Source organism: Elaeis guineensis, chromosome 5 (genome assembly GCF_000442705.2).
Source record: "Elaeis guineensis isolate ETL-2024a chromosome 5, EG11, whole genome shotgun sequence".
NCBI lineage: Eukaryota > Viridiplantae > Streptophyta > Magnoliopsida > Arecales > Arecaceae > Elaeis > Elaeis guineensis.
Window position 1 is genome coordinate 131,165,705 of NC_025997.2, and position 17,208 is coordinate 131,182,912.

The 17,208-nt window shown below is 41.3% G+C and overlaps 1 protein-coding gene across 1 annotated transcript; it reads right to left on the minus strand.

Annotated features, from left to right (window-relative positions):
* Positions 1-1,956: 1,956 nt before the first annotated feature.
* Positions 1,957-11,698, minus strand: LOC105046331 (universal stress protein PHOS32). Its single transcript, XM_010924890.3, has 4 exons — positions 11,443-11,698; positions 11,247-11,356; positions 11,025-11,143; positions 1,957-2,405 (listed from the first exon to the last, which is right to left on the minus strand). Exons 1-4 carry the CDS (start codon positions 11,615-11,617, stop codon positions 2,318-2,320), a joined length of 492 nt encoding a protein of 163 aa, XP_010923192.1. The 5' UTR covers positions 11,618-11,698; the 3' UTR covers positions 1,957-2,317.
* Between the last annotated feature and the right edge of the window lie 5,510 nt (positions 11,699-17,208).

The window sequence follows — 17,208 nt, forward strand, 5'->3', positions numbered from 1 at the left end:
TTGACCCTAAGTCAATTACTAAACTTAGTCAACTAAACCTAAAACTTACCATTATTTATTATAGTCTAAGTCACCAACACTAGTCCAAAAATCTTTCTTCTGGCCCTTATATTTGTACAAATCACTAATTATTAGCATTGGAAGGGAATATTTATTCATGCCTTTTCAAATGAGGGGAGGAATTCCCATCAGTTTGCTTTTTAAAAAAAAAAAAAAAAGAAGAAGTATAGAACACCAGTTATGATGGTGAACTGATGGTAACAAACCTGTGGCATTAATGGTTCATCACCTGTGCGCCTAAGAAAATGCAGCAAGTGTTCAGTGAGATATATCAAATGATCACCAAAACATTTCTCCAATGTCATCAAGTACACTAAGATGGATGTACAGAACCTTTGAAGGAACTATATACCTTATCCATAAAAAAAAAACTATATACTGGAAATACATTTATTTTGTAACGATTCAAGGCCTCATCTAAAAAGATTAGATAAAAGACATTATTTGAATTCTTTGTCTGTACATATACCCAAGATATATCCATGAAGATGGGACTAAACACACCCACACAAACCCTCACACACTTTTCCTGTTTAAGCCTGGCATCTTCGTAGAGTCGATTACTTAAATAATAAAAGCGCAGTTTGCAACAGTCAGAAAATCAGCAATGGAAGCTATAGCAAGAAACCTAACAAAAGCAAAGGTTCAGGCGAGTATATCAGAGCTACCGGTGAGATAAGAATGGCATTCGATTTGCTACTAAACACCAAGATGCTTGACCAGGCAGAAATTTCCATGCTAGTCTACCAGAAAATTTTTGCACAGTAAAATTTCAATGGAAGCTTACTGATAAAGGATTCTGCACGAAGAATCTAACCATAGGCACACCGATCAAAGCAGAAAAACTAAATCAACTGAAATTAGCATATTCAACTAACATGAGCTTCCATGCGACAGTACGGGAAGACAAAAAAATATCAAAAACAACCATAAAAAAGAGAAGAGAGAACAAGAAGCAAACTGAAAAACGAAAGAAATATCATAATTCAGTGAATTTCATGAAGCTCGGTCCCACACTCAACAAGTCTACCTCCCACCAGGTTAAAAGTTAGATCATGCTGGGTGATCCTGTCGCTGGTTCCCTCTCAAATTGACCCATGAAGAGACGAACGAACCAAGATCAAGATAAACAGGACCTGAGCCGAAAATGAGATCAACCAGGTCAATCCGCACCCATGCCAGGAAAGATAGAGGAGTCGCTAAGCAAATGGACACCAAACTTCTCTTCAAACTTTAGCAAGTAGCAACTTCAGCAAGGCTTGATTTATCGTTTGAAAACTTGCCTCAGCTATCTGCAACAATGAGTTTGAGAGTGCCAGTCAGCCTCCTTGTCATGAGAAAATCAAAAGTTGGGAGTCCGTGAAGTCTAACAAGGATTTGAATCTGCGAGAAAGAACACCTATTAATCTAAGATTTTTCCTTGTTCCGGCAACCTAGGTAACTCCTAGCAATTAACCAGATGCACAAACTTGTGATTTGCGATGTAAAAGAAATGTCGCAGATCTTTTGATTTCTTTTGTTTGATATTGTCCTGAACCAGAAGACAAAAAAATATACATCTGTTGAGGCGCATTACGTATCTTTACTTGCTTGAACTTAACGTGCTCAACCGGCTTCTGAAGATTTTGCTCATCCAACAAAGACTACAGGAAACTTATGAATCAAGAGTCACCTGATAGAAGCCACAAAACACAGTCCAATAAGACTTTACATGTGATTTGAAACTAGAAAAAAGTACATAGTTAATCACTCCATATCTCGTGATCTTGAAAGTATTACTAAATAATGGACAGGAAGACATCGAGTTTGCCAGCCACATAATATTCTGTCACAGGGAAAAGGCAAAAAAAATAAGAAGGATGGTGATATATGGCACTTTCTTCCAAATTACGCATATACAACAACACAAATTATTCCAGATCAGATATATAGTGCAAACTGAAAGTAATTTAAAAAGAAAAGATGAGAGATGACATGCCAAACAACTAAAATATGCACATCATCTAAACATCACTCACAATTTATTCTGACAATTATCACACAGAGTTCAAAGTGTATCATAGATAAAAGGAGCAACTTGCTTCAACATCTGCAAGTTATTGAACTACTTTCAAATTATTCCAAGTCCATCACTAGACTCCTCTCTCCCATCACAGGCAATCTTTCCAGGTCCATCACTAGACTCCTCTCTCCCATCACAGGCAATCTTCACACCATGAAATTTTTGGCACTTGATTTTATCTTGCCAGGAAGTCTGTCAAGGTTTGAAGTCTGGATCCTTGACAATGGTCACAGGGCATGATACATTTGATAATACATAGCTCGTCACACTGCCCAACAAAATCCTGCAGATATATACAAAGAAAAAAGGAAAAAGATAATCAGATTACATGGAATACTAATTTTGTCAAGACAAATTTATTAAACTAATGAGATCATAACTTTTCAAGCCATAGCTGCTGCAATTCAATTTTTGTTTTTCAAGCCACAGCAGTGCCATCACCAGGGGATCATTTGTCCAACCCTAGGTGCCATTCCAAGCTTGGCTTGTAAAGGAAATGGGGGCTTGATATCAAAAGCAAATAGATATCTTCATGCAATAAAAAATTTCCCAGCCAAACTTGAGGAGTCAGCTTTTGAGACATCCTATTGGATTTACCAGTTTAGAATGATTTCCAGGTTTTTTAATTTAAGTAATCAGATGTTGCTTCCAGGGATTACACAAATTTTCCAAACAATGCATTTCATGACAGAGGAGGATAAGCTCGAGAACATAAAAGGATACTACAAGAGAGAATTTCTCACAATTCCTGGTATGTTGCGGACATAAACAACACCATCCAGCTTGTGGACAATCAGGAAGTGAAACCAGTATAACTGATTCAACTGATTTTCGATGGAGCTTATCCACCTTCATGTTGGAGCAAGAAACACTATACATGCCACACTTTTGATGTCACTTTCGAAACATCCACCTAAATTGTTAACACTTTTTTTTTTCATCCTAGCATGATTTGCAGCACATATTGCTTGACCAATGTATTTTACCTGTGATGGATTTCATAATTGCAATACTATGTCTTCGGAGAAAAACAATTAGACAGTCAACCGATTTAGGTTTATCAAGTAAAAAGAAGTCAACTGATTTGGCATATCATGCGGAATTTTATTTTTGTTCCCTTCTCCAACTGTCATGGTGCAGCTGAAGATTGGAGGAAACGACCAAACTTGTTAAGGCAAAACCATCTTGACATTAATAACAGAGGTTATAAACCATTGTTCAAGTCATTTGCACCAGCACCACAATTGAACCTGATTGAACTCAAAGCTGGGTAACCATGGGCTGCAAAATGGGTTCAAATGACATTTAGCACTTGTTGCAGCTTTACTTGACTCTAGATTTGAGTTGGAGAGTGCCTAGATAAAGTATACTTTTGAATCAACACCCAAAAACAACTTGTTTCTATTTATCTAATTTTGTATGTGGTTATTGACTGAGATACTAGCTTCAACTTCATACTATGGTCTAAGAGAACATCAACAAGATGGTTTTGCAAAAACCATGAATCAGTTGTTTTATTTAGAGAGTGGGTCCCTGAGCCTCTGCCTCCACATAAAAGAAAGCATTCACAGGTTTTTGTTTGGCATAGCTACCAGCTTTGTTCACTAAGTCACAATCAGATCATATATCACGTCTAAAATCGTTCAAACAAAAAAGTGAGTCTTGTGAGTCCCACTGTCCAAAGTCACGCATCCGATAGACCCAGTTGATTGCCACTTTCGGAGGACAGATCTAATCATCCGACTGCGACGTGCGAGATCTCACCACCGTTTCTGAGATCACCATGTGCCAGCCCATGAACGTAACAGCCGAGCCCCTTTTGACATAAAACAAGCAGCTATCCTCGAAGGTTGATGGATTTATTTCTGTTTTGTTGATTATATCAAATTAAGAAATGGATGGCCAACGGTGGGCCAATGTTTGAATGAAGAAAACCTTAAAATATATATACATATATATACATATACATACATACATACATACATACATATATAGATACATATATATACATATAGATATATACACATATACACGTATATGTACATACATATACGTACATATATGTACATAGAGAAAAACTGAAATTTCCATTAAGAGACAAAAAGATTAAATCATCTCAATTTAAGCCTAGCAAGACTAGTTGGTCCAAAACAAAGACATCACCACCTATTTGTTACAAATGTAGTAAGGTAGGATATTTTAGTCGAAGTTGTAAAGTAAAAGAAAAAATTAATAACTTAGAAATAGATGAACCAAACCTTTAAAAACAATAAAAACTTAACTGAAGATCTTACTTTTAGAATCAGATTCAGAATCTGAGAACTCTCAGAATTTTGAAGATGATATTGAGTCATCCTCAGAATCTGAAGATAAGAAAAAAATCTGTGCAATTACAAAAGAACAAAACTTATTACTAGATTTTATTGATAAAATAAAAAATCCTGAACAAAGAAAAGAGTATCTGTCCAAACTTAAAGCAACTATATCTGGAGAATCTAATACAAAAGAAATAAAAACAACTTATAACTTAAGCAATATTTTAAAAATATTTGAATTACAGGAAAAGAAAGATTTAACTATTCAAGATCTCCAAATAGAAATTAATCTTTTAAAAACAAAAATTAAACAAATAAAGGAACCAATTAGATTTTTAAATGACAAGAAATCTATAGATGGTGATCATGAACCTATAGATATTTTAAACCAAATAAGTCTACGAAAATGGTGTGTCAAGATAGTTCTAGTCATAAGAAATGAATTCAAACTTAATACAATAGCATTAATAGACTCTGGAGCTGATTTAAACTGTATTCATGAAGAGCTAATACCAATAGAATATTTTGAAAAAACAAATAAAAAATCTAAGAACTGCTAGTGGCTCAAAACTCAAAATAAAATATCAATTAACGGATGTAAAAGTTTGCAACGAAAATATCGACATCAAAACTTCATTCATCTTAGTAAAAGACCTAAATCAATCAGTGACTTTAGGAACCGCTTTTCTTAATTTAATTAAATCATTTTACATAGATGATAAAATGATTACAGTAAAATTCTTAGAACAAGATTTACATTTCCAATTCATTTAAAGTATTTTCAAATCCTCACCCACTACACATCAAAATTTTATATGAAAAGATTTTACAAAAAACTCTTTCTACTTAAATCCTCAACATTGAACAAATTGTCCTTCCATGAGAAGAAGAGGAACAAAAAAACAAATTCCATATGAGAGTCTTCCAAACCCATCCATAAAATTCAAACCACTTTGACCAAGACAATCGTCAGGCAACATCTTTCTGAACAGCAACAACCATCATTCAAACAAAAGAAGCAATGATGTGATTTTTCATCAATCAACTAAAAAGAAAAGATTCCATTTAGATATCAACAAGCAGCAATAAATAACTACTGCCAGGAGACAATGATTTGATTTTTCATCAGTCATTCAAAAGCAAAAAATTAAATTCTATCAAAATTTTCTCAACTTCTGAAGAAAGACTCCGAGACCACCTATAAATACAGGTATGAAATTCCTATCACTCTTCATTCTCCCTCTATTTTTCTCAAAGCAAATGCCGTCCCGAAGGAATCATCGGCATCATCCTCATCACCGACGGCTTCCACCTCAACGACAATACCATCATCATTTTCAACGCCACCATCAAAGCCACCATCATCATTCTTCAGCATCAATTCAGATTAAATTCAAAATGATAAGACTGCAAAAAAATTATCATATAACAATCCATGTTTCACCATCATCAAGCAATACTTTGATAGAGCAACTTCCAGAGCATCCTTCAGAAGCAGAACATCCTCGCTAAAGAAATCCATCTGAAAATAGTACACCATCTGTTCATCAACCAAATTCACCTAGAGACCAACATTCAACAACTTCATCACCAACTTCTTCAGTTCCTCCTGGATTTGAAGCTATCTATAGACGCAGACCAATAGGATGTAGAAGATCGACACCACCACAGCAACCAAATCAAGTCTACAACACAGTATCTAGTACAAGTTCATCATCCAGCACAAGTTCAAGTTCAAAGACCCCAGTATCCAAACGACAGCATATCTGGACTGATACCAGCTATTCACCACCATCAAACGACATCCGCAAGCAATTACTCAAGAAGAAAAAAAAAAATCAAGCATGAAGACAAACTTAGTTACTTTTTCTGAAAAGAACTTCATTGACAAATTACTTCATCAACAAGTTACTTCATCGGTAAGTTACTTCACCAACAAGCCACTTCACTAGCAAATTACTTCACCAACAAGCTACTTCACCGACAAGTTATTTCACTAGCAAGTCACTTCATCAGCAAGCTACTTCACCGACAAGATACTTCAGCATCAAGATACTTGATCTCCAAGCAAGAAGTCCGCCAAATCTTCTATAAGAAGACCCCTAGTGCCAGCATTGAAGAACAAGTCCTGGAAAGTCCTAGAAGGTCCTGGTAAGAAAGTCTTGAAAGTCCTAAAAATCCTGAAAGTCCTGACATAGAGTAGTCCTGAATATCTTTTAGCAGGCAAAAGTTATAAGCCAGTGAGGGAATGTTCCACCAACCTATCCTCTTCTATCTTGTATCCTTGTATCCAAAAATAGATTAGGATCAAAACTTTGTTTCAAGTTTGTATCCAGTAGGCCATAGTCCGAGAGAAGCAAGCTCCCTAAAGCTATCTCCATCCTGTATATCCATCTTGTTCTTGCTTCCTTCTTATCGTGTAAGTTTTCATCATGTACACTCCTATGTTTCAAATGATTTTTAAATGCAGTTTTAGTTCTAGTTATTCTGTTGTTTCAAATATTATAATATTGCTTAAATGATATTTACTTTTCAAAATAATATTTAGATTCATCTTCCTCCATCACTGAGAATGCATCTTGCAAAAATTACTGTTCATTACTATTCCTGCAGAATTACTATTTCGCAAAAATTCTGTGTGTTTCCTTTCAAATAGTTGATATTTTGTTTCCATGTTTCCTTCCTTCAAAAGCCATCATCCTCCTGACCACTTACTATTTCAAAACTATTTCAAAACACTATGTTAATACTATTGTAAAAGATAAAAATAATAAAAAATTATAGTTAAATAGGTAACCTACAGATAGGTAATATTTAACATAGGTTAAGTAATGTAATCTTTAGTGTAAGAAATGGTCTAAAAATATTAAAAAATAAATTAAAAATTAAAAATTAAAAAGAATAGATAACTTGTAAGTAACTTAACCCGTAAGTAACCTGAGTTTAACCCGTAGGTAACCTATAGCGTGACCTTTAGGCAACCCTTAAGTAACTTAACCTGTAGTGTGACCTTAGTGTAACCCTCAATATGACCTTTAGGTAACCTTTAGTAACTCTTAGGTAACCCTTAGTAACCTGAAGTGTGACCAATGTAACCCTTAGTAACCTGTAGTGTGACCTTTGGGTAACCTATAGTATGACCTATAGTTAACCCTTAGCATAGGTTAACCCATGTAGACAACCTTTAAGTCCACCGACAGAATCCACCAATAGTATCCACCCTTAGACTAGATAATCTTTAGGATAGTTAACCTTTAGTCTAGAATGTTTCCTTAGTTTAGGATAATCACAGTCTAGTGTCAATCCTGTCCATCAATAGTATCTACCCTTGGAATGATCACAGTCTAATATCCACTCTGTCCATCAGTAGTGTCCACCCTTAGTCAAAACGACCTTTAGAGTTGCCATACAATCCTTAGGAAGATCACAGTCTAGAACACCCATAGCAGTCTAGGACACCTATAGTTTAGGATAAGTATAGATAAGGTAGATTACCACCTTAGTATAATCAGGTACCCTTTGGTCTAGAATAGACAACCTTTTAGGTAAACAACCTCTAGAACAGATAACCCATAGTCATAACTAGGTTTAGAATCAACCCTTCTAGGATGACCATAACCTTAGAAAGATTTAGGATCCCTGAGCTAGGTTAAACATAGATCCCTGAGATAACTTTAGGTTAGATAGATAGCCCGGATCTCTAAGATAATCTTAGATTAGGTAGACAGTTTTAGATAACCATAGGTTAAGTAAATAGCCTTTAGGCTAGAATAGATTGACAACCTTTAGTCTAAGATAGGTATAGATATAGGATTAGATCTAAACTAGATGAACGATTAGATAGATGATTGATTCAACAGAACTATATTTTATATCTTGTACCTTAAGAGACTTATGGCTATAAAGATCTCGTACTTAAGCTTTAGTCTTGAAAGATCTAAATTTTAGTTCATAGTTAATCTGTGATCTGTTAACAGTATCTTGACAAGTCTCGCTATCTGATATCTTAAAGTGAGCAAGATCCTGTTCATAGGTTCCAAAACATATACCCTAGGATAGGATTACTACGATTCCTCCTTAATATACACTAATCAAGCTTAAACAAACTTAAATACAAAGCACAAATGCTAATATGTGCTTATACATGAGTAAACACACTTATTTACAAACTCATATGGATTAACGGAGCTAAATGATAGAGCATCCTGTGGATAAAACTGTGGAAAGAAGAGAGATTGGAATATTATAATGAGAAATGGAGAAGATGGATGAATGATGAAGGGATCTTGGTTTTGGTGGAAGAAAACAAATGGAGATGGATTAATGAAGGAAAATAATGGAGATGCTTCTGTGAAGTAGAGAAATATCTTAAGAAAATGATAAGGGAGATGGTGTCGTCTGGTGGAAAAAATGGAGAAGGATTCACATGGAGCTGTCGGCGATGAATGAAGCAGATGAAGGAGATTAAGAGAAAGAGGAGAAGTTTTGTGGGAGAAGACGAAGGAGATTAGAAGAAGAAAACAAGAGAAGAAAGGAGAGGAGAAGAGAAGAAGGAGATTAGGAAGAGAGACTCTTCCATTTAGCCACTCTGACAACCAGACGACTACTATCACTTCAGAAGACTATACTATGTCTACACCAACAATCATACTACTATTCTCAAAGCTGATTTAATTTTCAGAGGAGGTTCATCTTCAAAAATCGATCAACACCAGGATCCAAAAAAGACAAGCAAGCTACAGAAAAATTCCTGACATCACTACTATTAATCTACAGAAAGATTTCTAACACTGCACACAGACGACAAAATGCTACAGAAAATCGAACTTAAAATCAATTAAGTTTCGATTTCGGTTCTGACTTCTATAAGCTTCCGAATTCCAAACTAAATGAAATCCGTCGGACTCCAAGCTGATTGAAGTCTGGCTACATAGTTCCTTCCCTCGTCTATAAATAAAGATGAAGGCATTCATCCAAGAGGAGGCCCAACGCGGACAGGCAGGCCGAAAGGGATTTCGGTTCTAATGATAGAGTCTCTCTTCCTAATCTCCTTCTCTTCTCTTCTCCTCTCCTCTCTTCCCTTGTTTTCTTCTTCTAATCTCCTTCGTCTTCTTTCACAAAACTTCGTCTCTTTCTCCTAATCTCCTTCATCTGCTTCATTCATCGCCGACAGCTCCATGTGAATCCTTCTCCGTTTTCTCCACCAGACAACACCATCTCCTCTATCATTTCCTTAAGATACTTCTCCACTTCACAGAAGCATCTCCATTATTTTCCTTTATTAATCCATCTTCGTTTGTTTTCTACCACCAAAACCAAGCTCTCTTCATCATTCATCCATCTTCTCCATTTCTCATTATAATATTCCAATCTCTCTTCTTTCCACAGTTATATCCATAGAATACTCTGTCATTTAGCTCCGTTAATCCATGTGAGTTTGTAAATAAATATGTTTACTCATGTATTAACATATATTAGCACTTGTGGTTTGTATTTAAATTTGTTTAAACTTTATTAGTGTATATAACTTGTACGGTGTGTATTTCAATTTCATCAGACTTTATGTAAGTGTGCTTTTATAAATAAAACCTATTTTCTCTTCATATTACTGTTTTTAATTATATTTTAAATTTTTTTATGTCTTAAGCTTATTTATATTACTGTTCATAGTACTGTAGCTAATTATTGTAGCACATGCACGGTGCAGTACTGTAGCAGAAATACTGTGCAATACTTTTGCGCACTATAGCATGTTGCTGTAGCACGACGGTAAACAATCGGAATGCTACCGAGACTGTGAAGTAAAAGTCTCTTAAGGATAAATAACCCTAAGACTGGTAAATATTGTGAAGTAAACAATGGATCAATCAGGATAAACAACCCAAATACCACCTGTAACGTGCTATAAGGTTGTACTAAAAATATAATGCAATCTATCGTGCAATCGCGAAGTAAACAACGGAGCGATTATATGCTATCAGATTAGTGAACGTACTCTGTACATATATATATATATATATATATATATATATATATATATATATATATATATATATATATATATATATATATTATATGTATATATATGTGTGTGTGGACACACACATATACACACACAAACATACATACATACATACATATAGACACACACACACACACACACACAAAAGATAAAGATAGATTTCGATATTGCTTTGATACCATATGGAATAACTATACCGACAAACACACACACACACACACACACACAAGATAAAGATAGATTTCGATATTGCTTTGATACCATATGGAATAACTATACCGACAAAATTATAATTTATTTATTTGCAAGGCACTTATTATATCGGATCACACACACACACACACACACACACACACACACACACATATATATATATATACACACACACACACACACACACAAGATAAAGATAGATTTCGATATTGCTTTGATACCATATGGAATAACTATACCGACAAAATTATAATTTATTTATTTGCAAGGCACTTATTATATCGGATCAGGCTTCGAGACAGGATGAGAAGTAACCGTAGCATATAGAATATATGGAGGGAACATCATATACCTCAGGAGCCGGCTATGTCCTCTACTGCCCATGACCAGCGAGTCCAGCTTGAGATCTTCCTCGGCTTGGCACAGCTTCTCCCTTGCATCTCCCCAGTAAAATTTCCCCACGATCGTTGCCTGATGATGTTAATTTTTTTGTTCCAAAAAGACGGAAAAAGGAATCAAATCAAAAATATTACTAGCATTAGGGGAATGAAAGCAAGGGGGAAATGAAGGGGACCTGCTTCTGTCGGGAAGCAGTGTCGAGCATGTCGAGGACCTCGATGTCGACTTCCAGATCGTAGTTCTTCATGACCTCCGGTTGCCTCAACTCCGTCAGGGGAATCAGAGCTAGCGAGCATACACAAAGAAAACAAAGATCGATTAGAAACGAAACCTGGAAATGAAAAGAAAAGGGAGGAGAAGAAGGAACATACGGGAACCGGATTGGGACCAGAGGGCGTGCCTGGCCTCGTCGACCTTGGGATGCAAGACATGGAGGACGATGAGGGTGTCGCCGTGGTCGAGCAGGTTGTCGATGGCCCACCCCAGCGCCCTCTTGCTGCCCTTCGAGAAGTCCAGCGCCACACCGATCTTCCGATCTCCTCCCATCTCTTCAACTCACGACCTTCGTTTCTTCGACGGCAAGTAACAAAAAGAGCTGGTTCTCCTTCTTGGAGCGGGAGCATTAAAACCGTTTAAGAGAGCCCGGCCAAAGCGAGTGCGCGTCACGTGGATGGTACGAAAACAGACTGGCACTCAACCTATTCAGATGGACGGCTGCGATGATAGACTGATCCGTACTACTTTATTACACATCGGATCCACTGGAGTGTGACATCATAGAGATTGCAGAAGAACGGTTCGGATTAGTTGATTATATTTATAGCCCATAGTCTTTTCTTTTATATATAGAGAGTTTTGGGGGAGAAAAAAAAAAGGGCAAGGATGGCGGGCCATGGTTCACGAGATTTTAGTTTTTTTATTTAATCGCCGGTCGGTCCTGATTTTGGTTCCATCTTTGGGGCACGGCCCATGGATTTGAGCTGGGAAGTTTCCTCGCGCATTCGCCTGTCAATGTCATCCATTCCGCATCATGATGTCATTAATGCTTTTAGCCAGATAAGAATTAGTTGGCCTTTGCTTCTCTAATCAGCGTCGGAAGCGGTTTAGGTCCGCATCCATTTCCAGGGGCGCGAGAAATTATTAGACGGAGCCGACCGGGTGGACCGCGCCAAATCCCGGGAGACATGTACGGTGGATGACAGGATTAGTTGCCGCCCCATCGTGAGGAGTTTGAATGCAAGAAGGACAATTTGGCGAGTGACTGTTGGCCCGTTCCCACAGGATAGGATAGGATCCGTCCAATAATTCCCGGACGTTATGATGCATGATGCATGCGGCGACAAGGCTTTTTTAAATTGATGGGTAAGCGTCAAATCTTTTCCTGCTTTACACGTGGTGGCCGGGCCCAGCAAATTTTTCGTACACATTAGTGTCTTAGACCGGGAGGAAAGTCTGGGTCTCCCTCCCTCTTCTTCCGATCCTAGTGAAACCTGCCCATTATCTGAAATCAATCAAGCTTGTTCTGGACTACAATCAGTTTTGCTGGATAAATTTTTGAACAAAAGATTACCATTAGATTTTGTCCAAAAAGAACTGCATATTTGATGGAATATCAGCAAACTTTTGTTTTCCCCTTTATCTAGGGGTATACTGGTTTTCTGGTTGCCGTCTGAGATGGATAAAAACCAGGTCCTTGCCAGGTCAGTTTTTGACTCCGGAGGCATGAAGGCCCAATTTCAAGTCAGGACAGGATGGTATCCAACAATTTCGAATTTGGATCAGAAAGTCTGATCTTCCGCTTGAGCTGTAGGATAAGGAGAAAATTTTGAAGATGGTTACGACGGCCAGGAAACCACTGTATCTGGACGATTGCACTAAATCATCTTCCAAACTAGGTTTTGCTAGGGTTTATGTGTTGTTTATATTATCTGCTCAAGTACCAAGACTTGTGTTGGGAAGAGACCATTTGGTAAGATTTCATTTACGAGGATTTACTGAAGATATGTTACTCTTGTAGCCGATTGCTGATTGACAAGGCTATGTGTGGATATTTGGAAGGTGGAAACACTAACGTTAAACCTAGCTATGGCCCCTGGATCAGGACTTTTAGGGTGCTAGCGCAAACAAACCGTCTAGGGGGTCCAGCAAGATCACCAACTCCTTCCAGATTGGAGGGACAAGGTGAGGGTCCATGGGTGCCGCAGAGAAGGAATGCAAAGAGATCACCTATTCCAAACTTAAGTCCCCTTAGTAGTCTCCTCTGCAGAAAAATGGATCTCGTTTTGCCCTGCTGATGCAACGAGAAGACAAAGTTGTAGAACCGATGATCTCAGTTCTTCTTCTTCTGCTAAAGTTGAGTCGTCAATCTCTGGAGTTGCAAAGGAAAAGCATAAGAGATACCCAACTAAAATTATGTCTGATAGCAGATCTCCTGGATCCGAACCACCTCCGCAATCTAAGATTTCACATCTGTTGGTGCAAAAATCCACCTGCGTCGGAGAAGCTGGAGTTGAGAGAGTCGCGGTCGCCGCCGGAACCTGCAAAAGAAGTCTAAACCGGAGTTGGGTTGCTCCGACAAGACCCTCCGACGCTCAAGTCAGTTCTCTGCCTCAACAAGAATGGAGCGCTCGAACAGAAATTTTAGCAGAGTTTTGAGATAGTAATTAGAGCTTAGAGAATAACGTATCTGGGGTCCCCCTTTTATAGACGGAGGGGGCAACAGACTGATAGCGATGTTTATAACCGTCTGGCAGTGGGCCGCCCAGGATCAGGAGGAGTTTGTGGCGCAGAGTAGTGGAGTGGAATCGTGGGCATCACTGGGACATGCCACGTGGAGTCTATTGCGGGGAGTGGAGAGGCATCCGTTGTCGCGACTTGCCAGAGGGTGGAGGAACCGTGCGGTGTCCGTCACAGAAAGTGGAGCAGGATCGTGACCATTATTGTGGTCTGCCAGGGAGTGATGGAGCCGCGCGGAATCTGTCGCAGGAAGTGGAGCAGAGTCGTGGCCGTTACTGCGGCCTGCTAGGGGGTCCAGGCCTGTCGGTCGAAGTTCGGTCGGAGTCCGGTCTCCATAGAAGTTCGGATGGGGATCATTTGTCGAGGAGTTTCGGCCAAGGCCTGTCTACAACGGACATCCGAACGAAATTCATCCATAATGAAAGCTGGGGTGAAGGCTTACGGTGGGAATCCGGCACGGGCCGCTCGTGGTAGGAATTTAAAGTAGATCGTTTGCAGCGGAAACTCGGAGTGGGTCGCTTGCGGTAGGAGCTCGGAGTTCGGCTCCCATAGGAGTCCGGACGAAGTCTTCTTGCAGTCGAAGTCGGGGACGAAATCCGGCTCCTGTAGGAGTCCGGGCGAAGTCTACCTGCAATTGAAGCTGGGGGCGAAGTCCGGCTCTCGTAGGAGTCCGGACTGAATCTATCTGGAATTGAAGTCGGGGGTGAAGTCCGGACGAAGTTTACCTGCAATTGAAGTTGGGGGCGAAGTCCGGCTCCCGTAGGAGTCCGGACGAAGTCTCCCTGCAGCCGGAGTCAGGGACGAGATCCGGCTCCCGTAGGAGTCCGGGCGAAGTCTCCCTGCAGCCGGAGTCGGGGACGAGATCCGGCTCCCGTAGGAGTCCGGGCGAAGTCTACCTACAATTGAAGTTGGGGGCGAAGTCCGGCTCCCGTAGGAGTCCGAACAAAGTCTACCTGTAAGTGAAGTCGGGGCGAAGTCCGGCTCCCGTAGGAATCCGGACGAAGTCTACCTGTAAGTGAAGTCAGGGCGAAGTCCGACTCCCGTAGGAGTCCGGGAGAAGTCTACCTGCAATTGAAGTTGGGGGTGAAGTCTGGCTCCCGTAGGAGTTCGGACGAAGTCTCCCTGCAGCCGGAGTCGGGGACGAGATCTGGCTCCCGTAGGAGTCCGGGCGAACTCTCCCTGCAGCCGGAGTCGGAGACGAGATCCGACTCCCGTAGGAGTCCGAGAGAAGTCTACCTGCAATTGAAGTTGGGGGCGAAGTCCAGCTCCCGTAGGAGTCCGGACAAAGTCTCCCTACAGTCGGAGTCGGGGACGAGATCCGGCTCCCGTAGGAGTCCGGGCGAAGTCTCCCTGCAACCAGAGTCGGGGATGAGATCCGACTCCCATAGGAGTCCGGGCGAAGTCTACCTGCAATTGAAGTTAGGGGCGAAGTCCGGCTCCCGTAGAAGTCCGGACGAAGTCTACCTGTAAGTAAAGTCGGGGCGAAGTCCGGCTCCCATAGGAGTCCGGGCGAAGTCTACCTGCAATTGAAGTTGGGGGCGAAGTCCGGCTCCCGTAGGAGTCCGGACGAAGTCTCCCTGCAGTCGGAGTCGGGGACGAGATCCGGCTCCCGTAGGAGCCCGGACGAAGTCTCCCTGCAGCCGGAGTCGGGGACGAGATCCGGCTCCCGTAGGAGTCCGGGCGAAGTCTACCTGCAATTAAAGTTGGGGGCGAAGTCCGGCTCCCGTAGGAGTCCGGACGAAGTCTACCTGTAAGTGAAGTCGGGATGAAATCCGGCTCCCGTAGGAGTCCGGACGAAGTCTGCCTGCAAGTGAAGTCGTGGGCGGAGTCCGGCTCCTGTAGGAGTCCGGGCGGAGTCTTCCTGCAGCCAGAGTCAGGGACAAGGTCCGGCTCCCGTAGGAGTCTGGGCGAAGTCTTCCTGCTGCCGGAGTTGAGGATGAAATCCGGCTCCCGTAGGAGTCCGGACGTCGCGAAGAATCCAGTCGACGCTGGCGGGGGCTTGTCCGTCGGCAAAACTTGGGAGCATTGCAGAGGCTCGGCCGCCAGAGAGGCTCGGAGAGATGTCGTCGGAGGTCGGGAGTTGGTAGGATCCCCGAAAGGTCACTCCTGTCACGAACTTCGGCTGGAGGGTATTTTATACCCAACACCAGTCCCCCTACTTCCGAGTTTGAGTTTCGAATGAAGTACAGAGAAGTTTTCACAGCCGAAGTTGTCCCCTTGAATCCCGTGCACGATCGTCCTCATATATTCTGGCATTAAATGCGCGCGTGCTGGAGTCTTTTCAAATCGGGGCAATCCGAAGGGATCTTTCGGAATTTCTGCTGGTACGTTGGCCCAGGCACGACGCAGTAATGGCTCTGTCAGCTGTCAGCCGCTTTTAGCCGCCTGCGGTGGCGAGTGGGACACGTGGCGAGCGTGGATCGGCCTGGAGAGATCCGCGATCATTATAGCATCGGATCCCAGGGTCTATTTAAACCCGTCTTTCTGCCTTCAGGAGTTTCATTCTGCCTGAGAGTTTCATGTCTGCCTTCCCTCCGAGAGCTCTGACCCTCTTTGACGTCCACCTTGGCCCTAAGCGTTCTTCGAGTCATCCCTATCCTCGCCCCTCTGCATCCTTCGGAGCGATCTAGGTTAGTCCCGAAACTTTTGTTTTTCTTCTTGCCATTTAGGGGCCTTTTCTCCTCCATTTTTCTTCTGCCGCATTCCTCCGGTTTGATCCCCCGCAAATCTTTCGCCCCTTGCCCCACCTGATTTCTCCAGGATCTTTAGGGCTTTTGTTTGAAATGTCTTCCGGCACCTCCACCTCTAGTGGTTTTAGGAGCTCGTCCGCCTCGGCCCCCCAGGACCCCTACACTGTAGACGAACCCACATCTAGGGCTGGGCCTCGTCCGATTTTTGCGTCGGGTGCCATTCCTTGTTCTCTGACTCCGGACGAACTTCTACTGATAAGGGTTCAGTATGGAGTTCCTCCGGAGTATGATCTGGAGCTTCCTGGTCCCTTCGATCGGACTAGCACCCTCCCATCCGATCATTTCTACCTGTATCAGGAGGCCTTCCATGCCGAACTCCGGCTTCCGCTTCTGCCCTTCATCGTCGTCCTTTTCCGTTTCTTAGATATTTCTTTAGCTTCAGTAGCGCCGAATTCCTTTAGGTTTTTGATAGGGTTCCTCTCCCTTTTTCATGTAGTCGAAGTTTAGCCATCTCTTTCTTTGTTTAGGAACTTCTACACCTTCAAGCGTCATCCTTCGACAAAAGACTGGTGGTATTTCTCCCCCCAGTTTGGCAAGAAGGGGTTGCTGAAAGGTGCTCTCTCTTCAATCCATAACTGGAAGGGGAAGTACCTCTTCGTCCATTGCCCGACCCTGAGGCTGGGATTGCCCCCTTGGGGCTCCCTAAGGGAC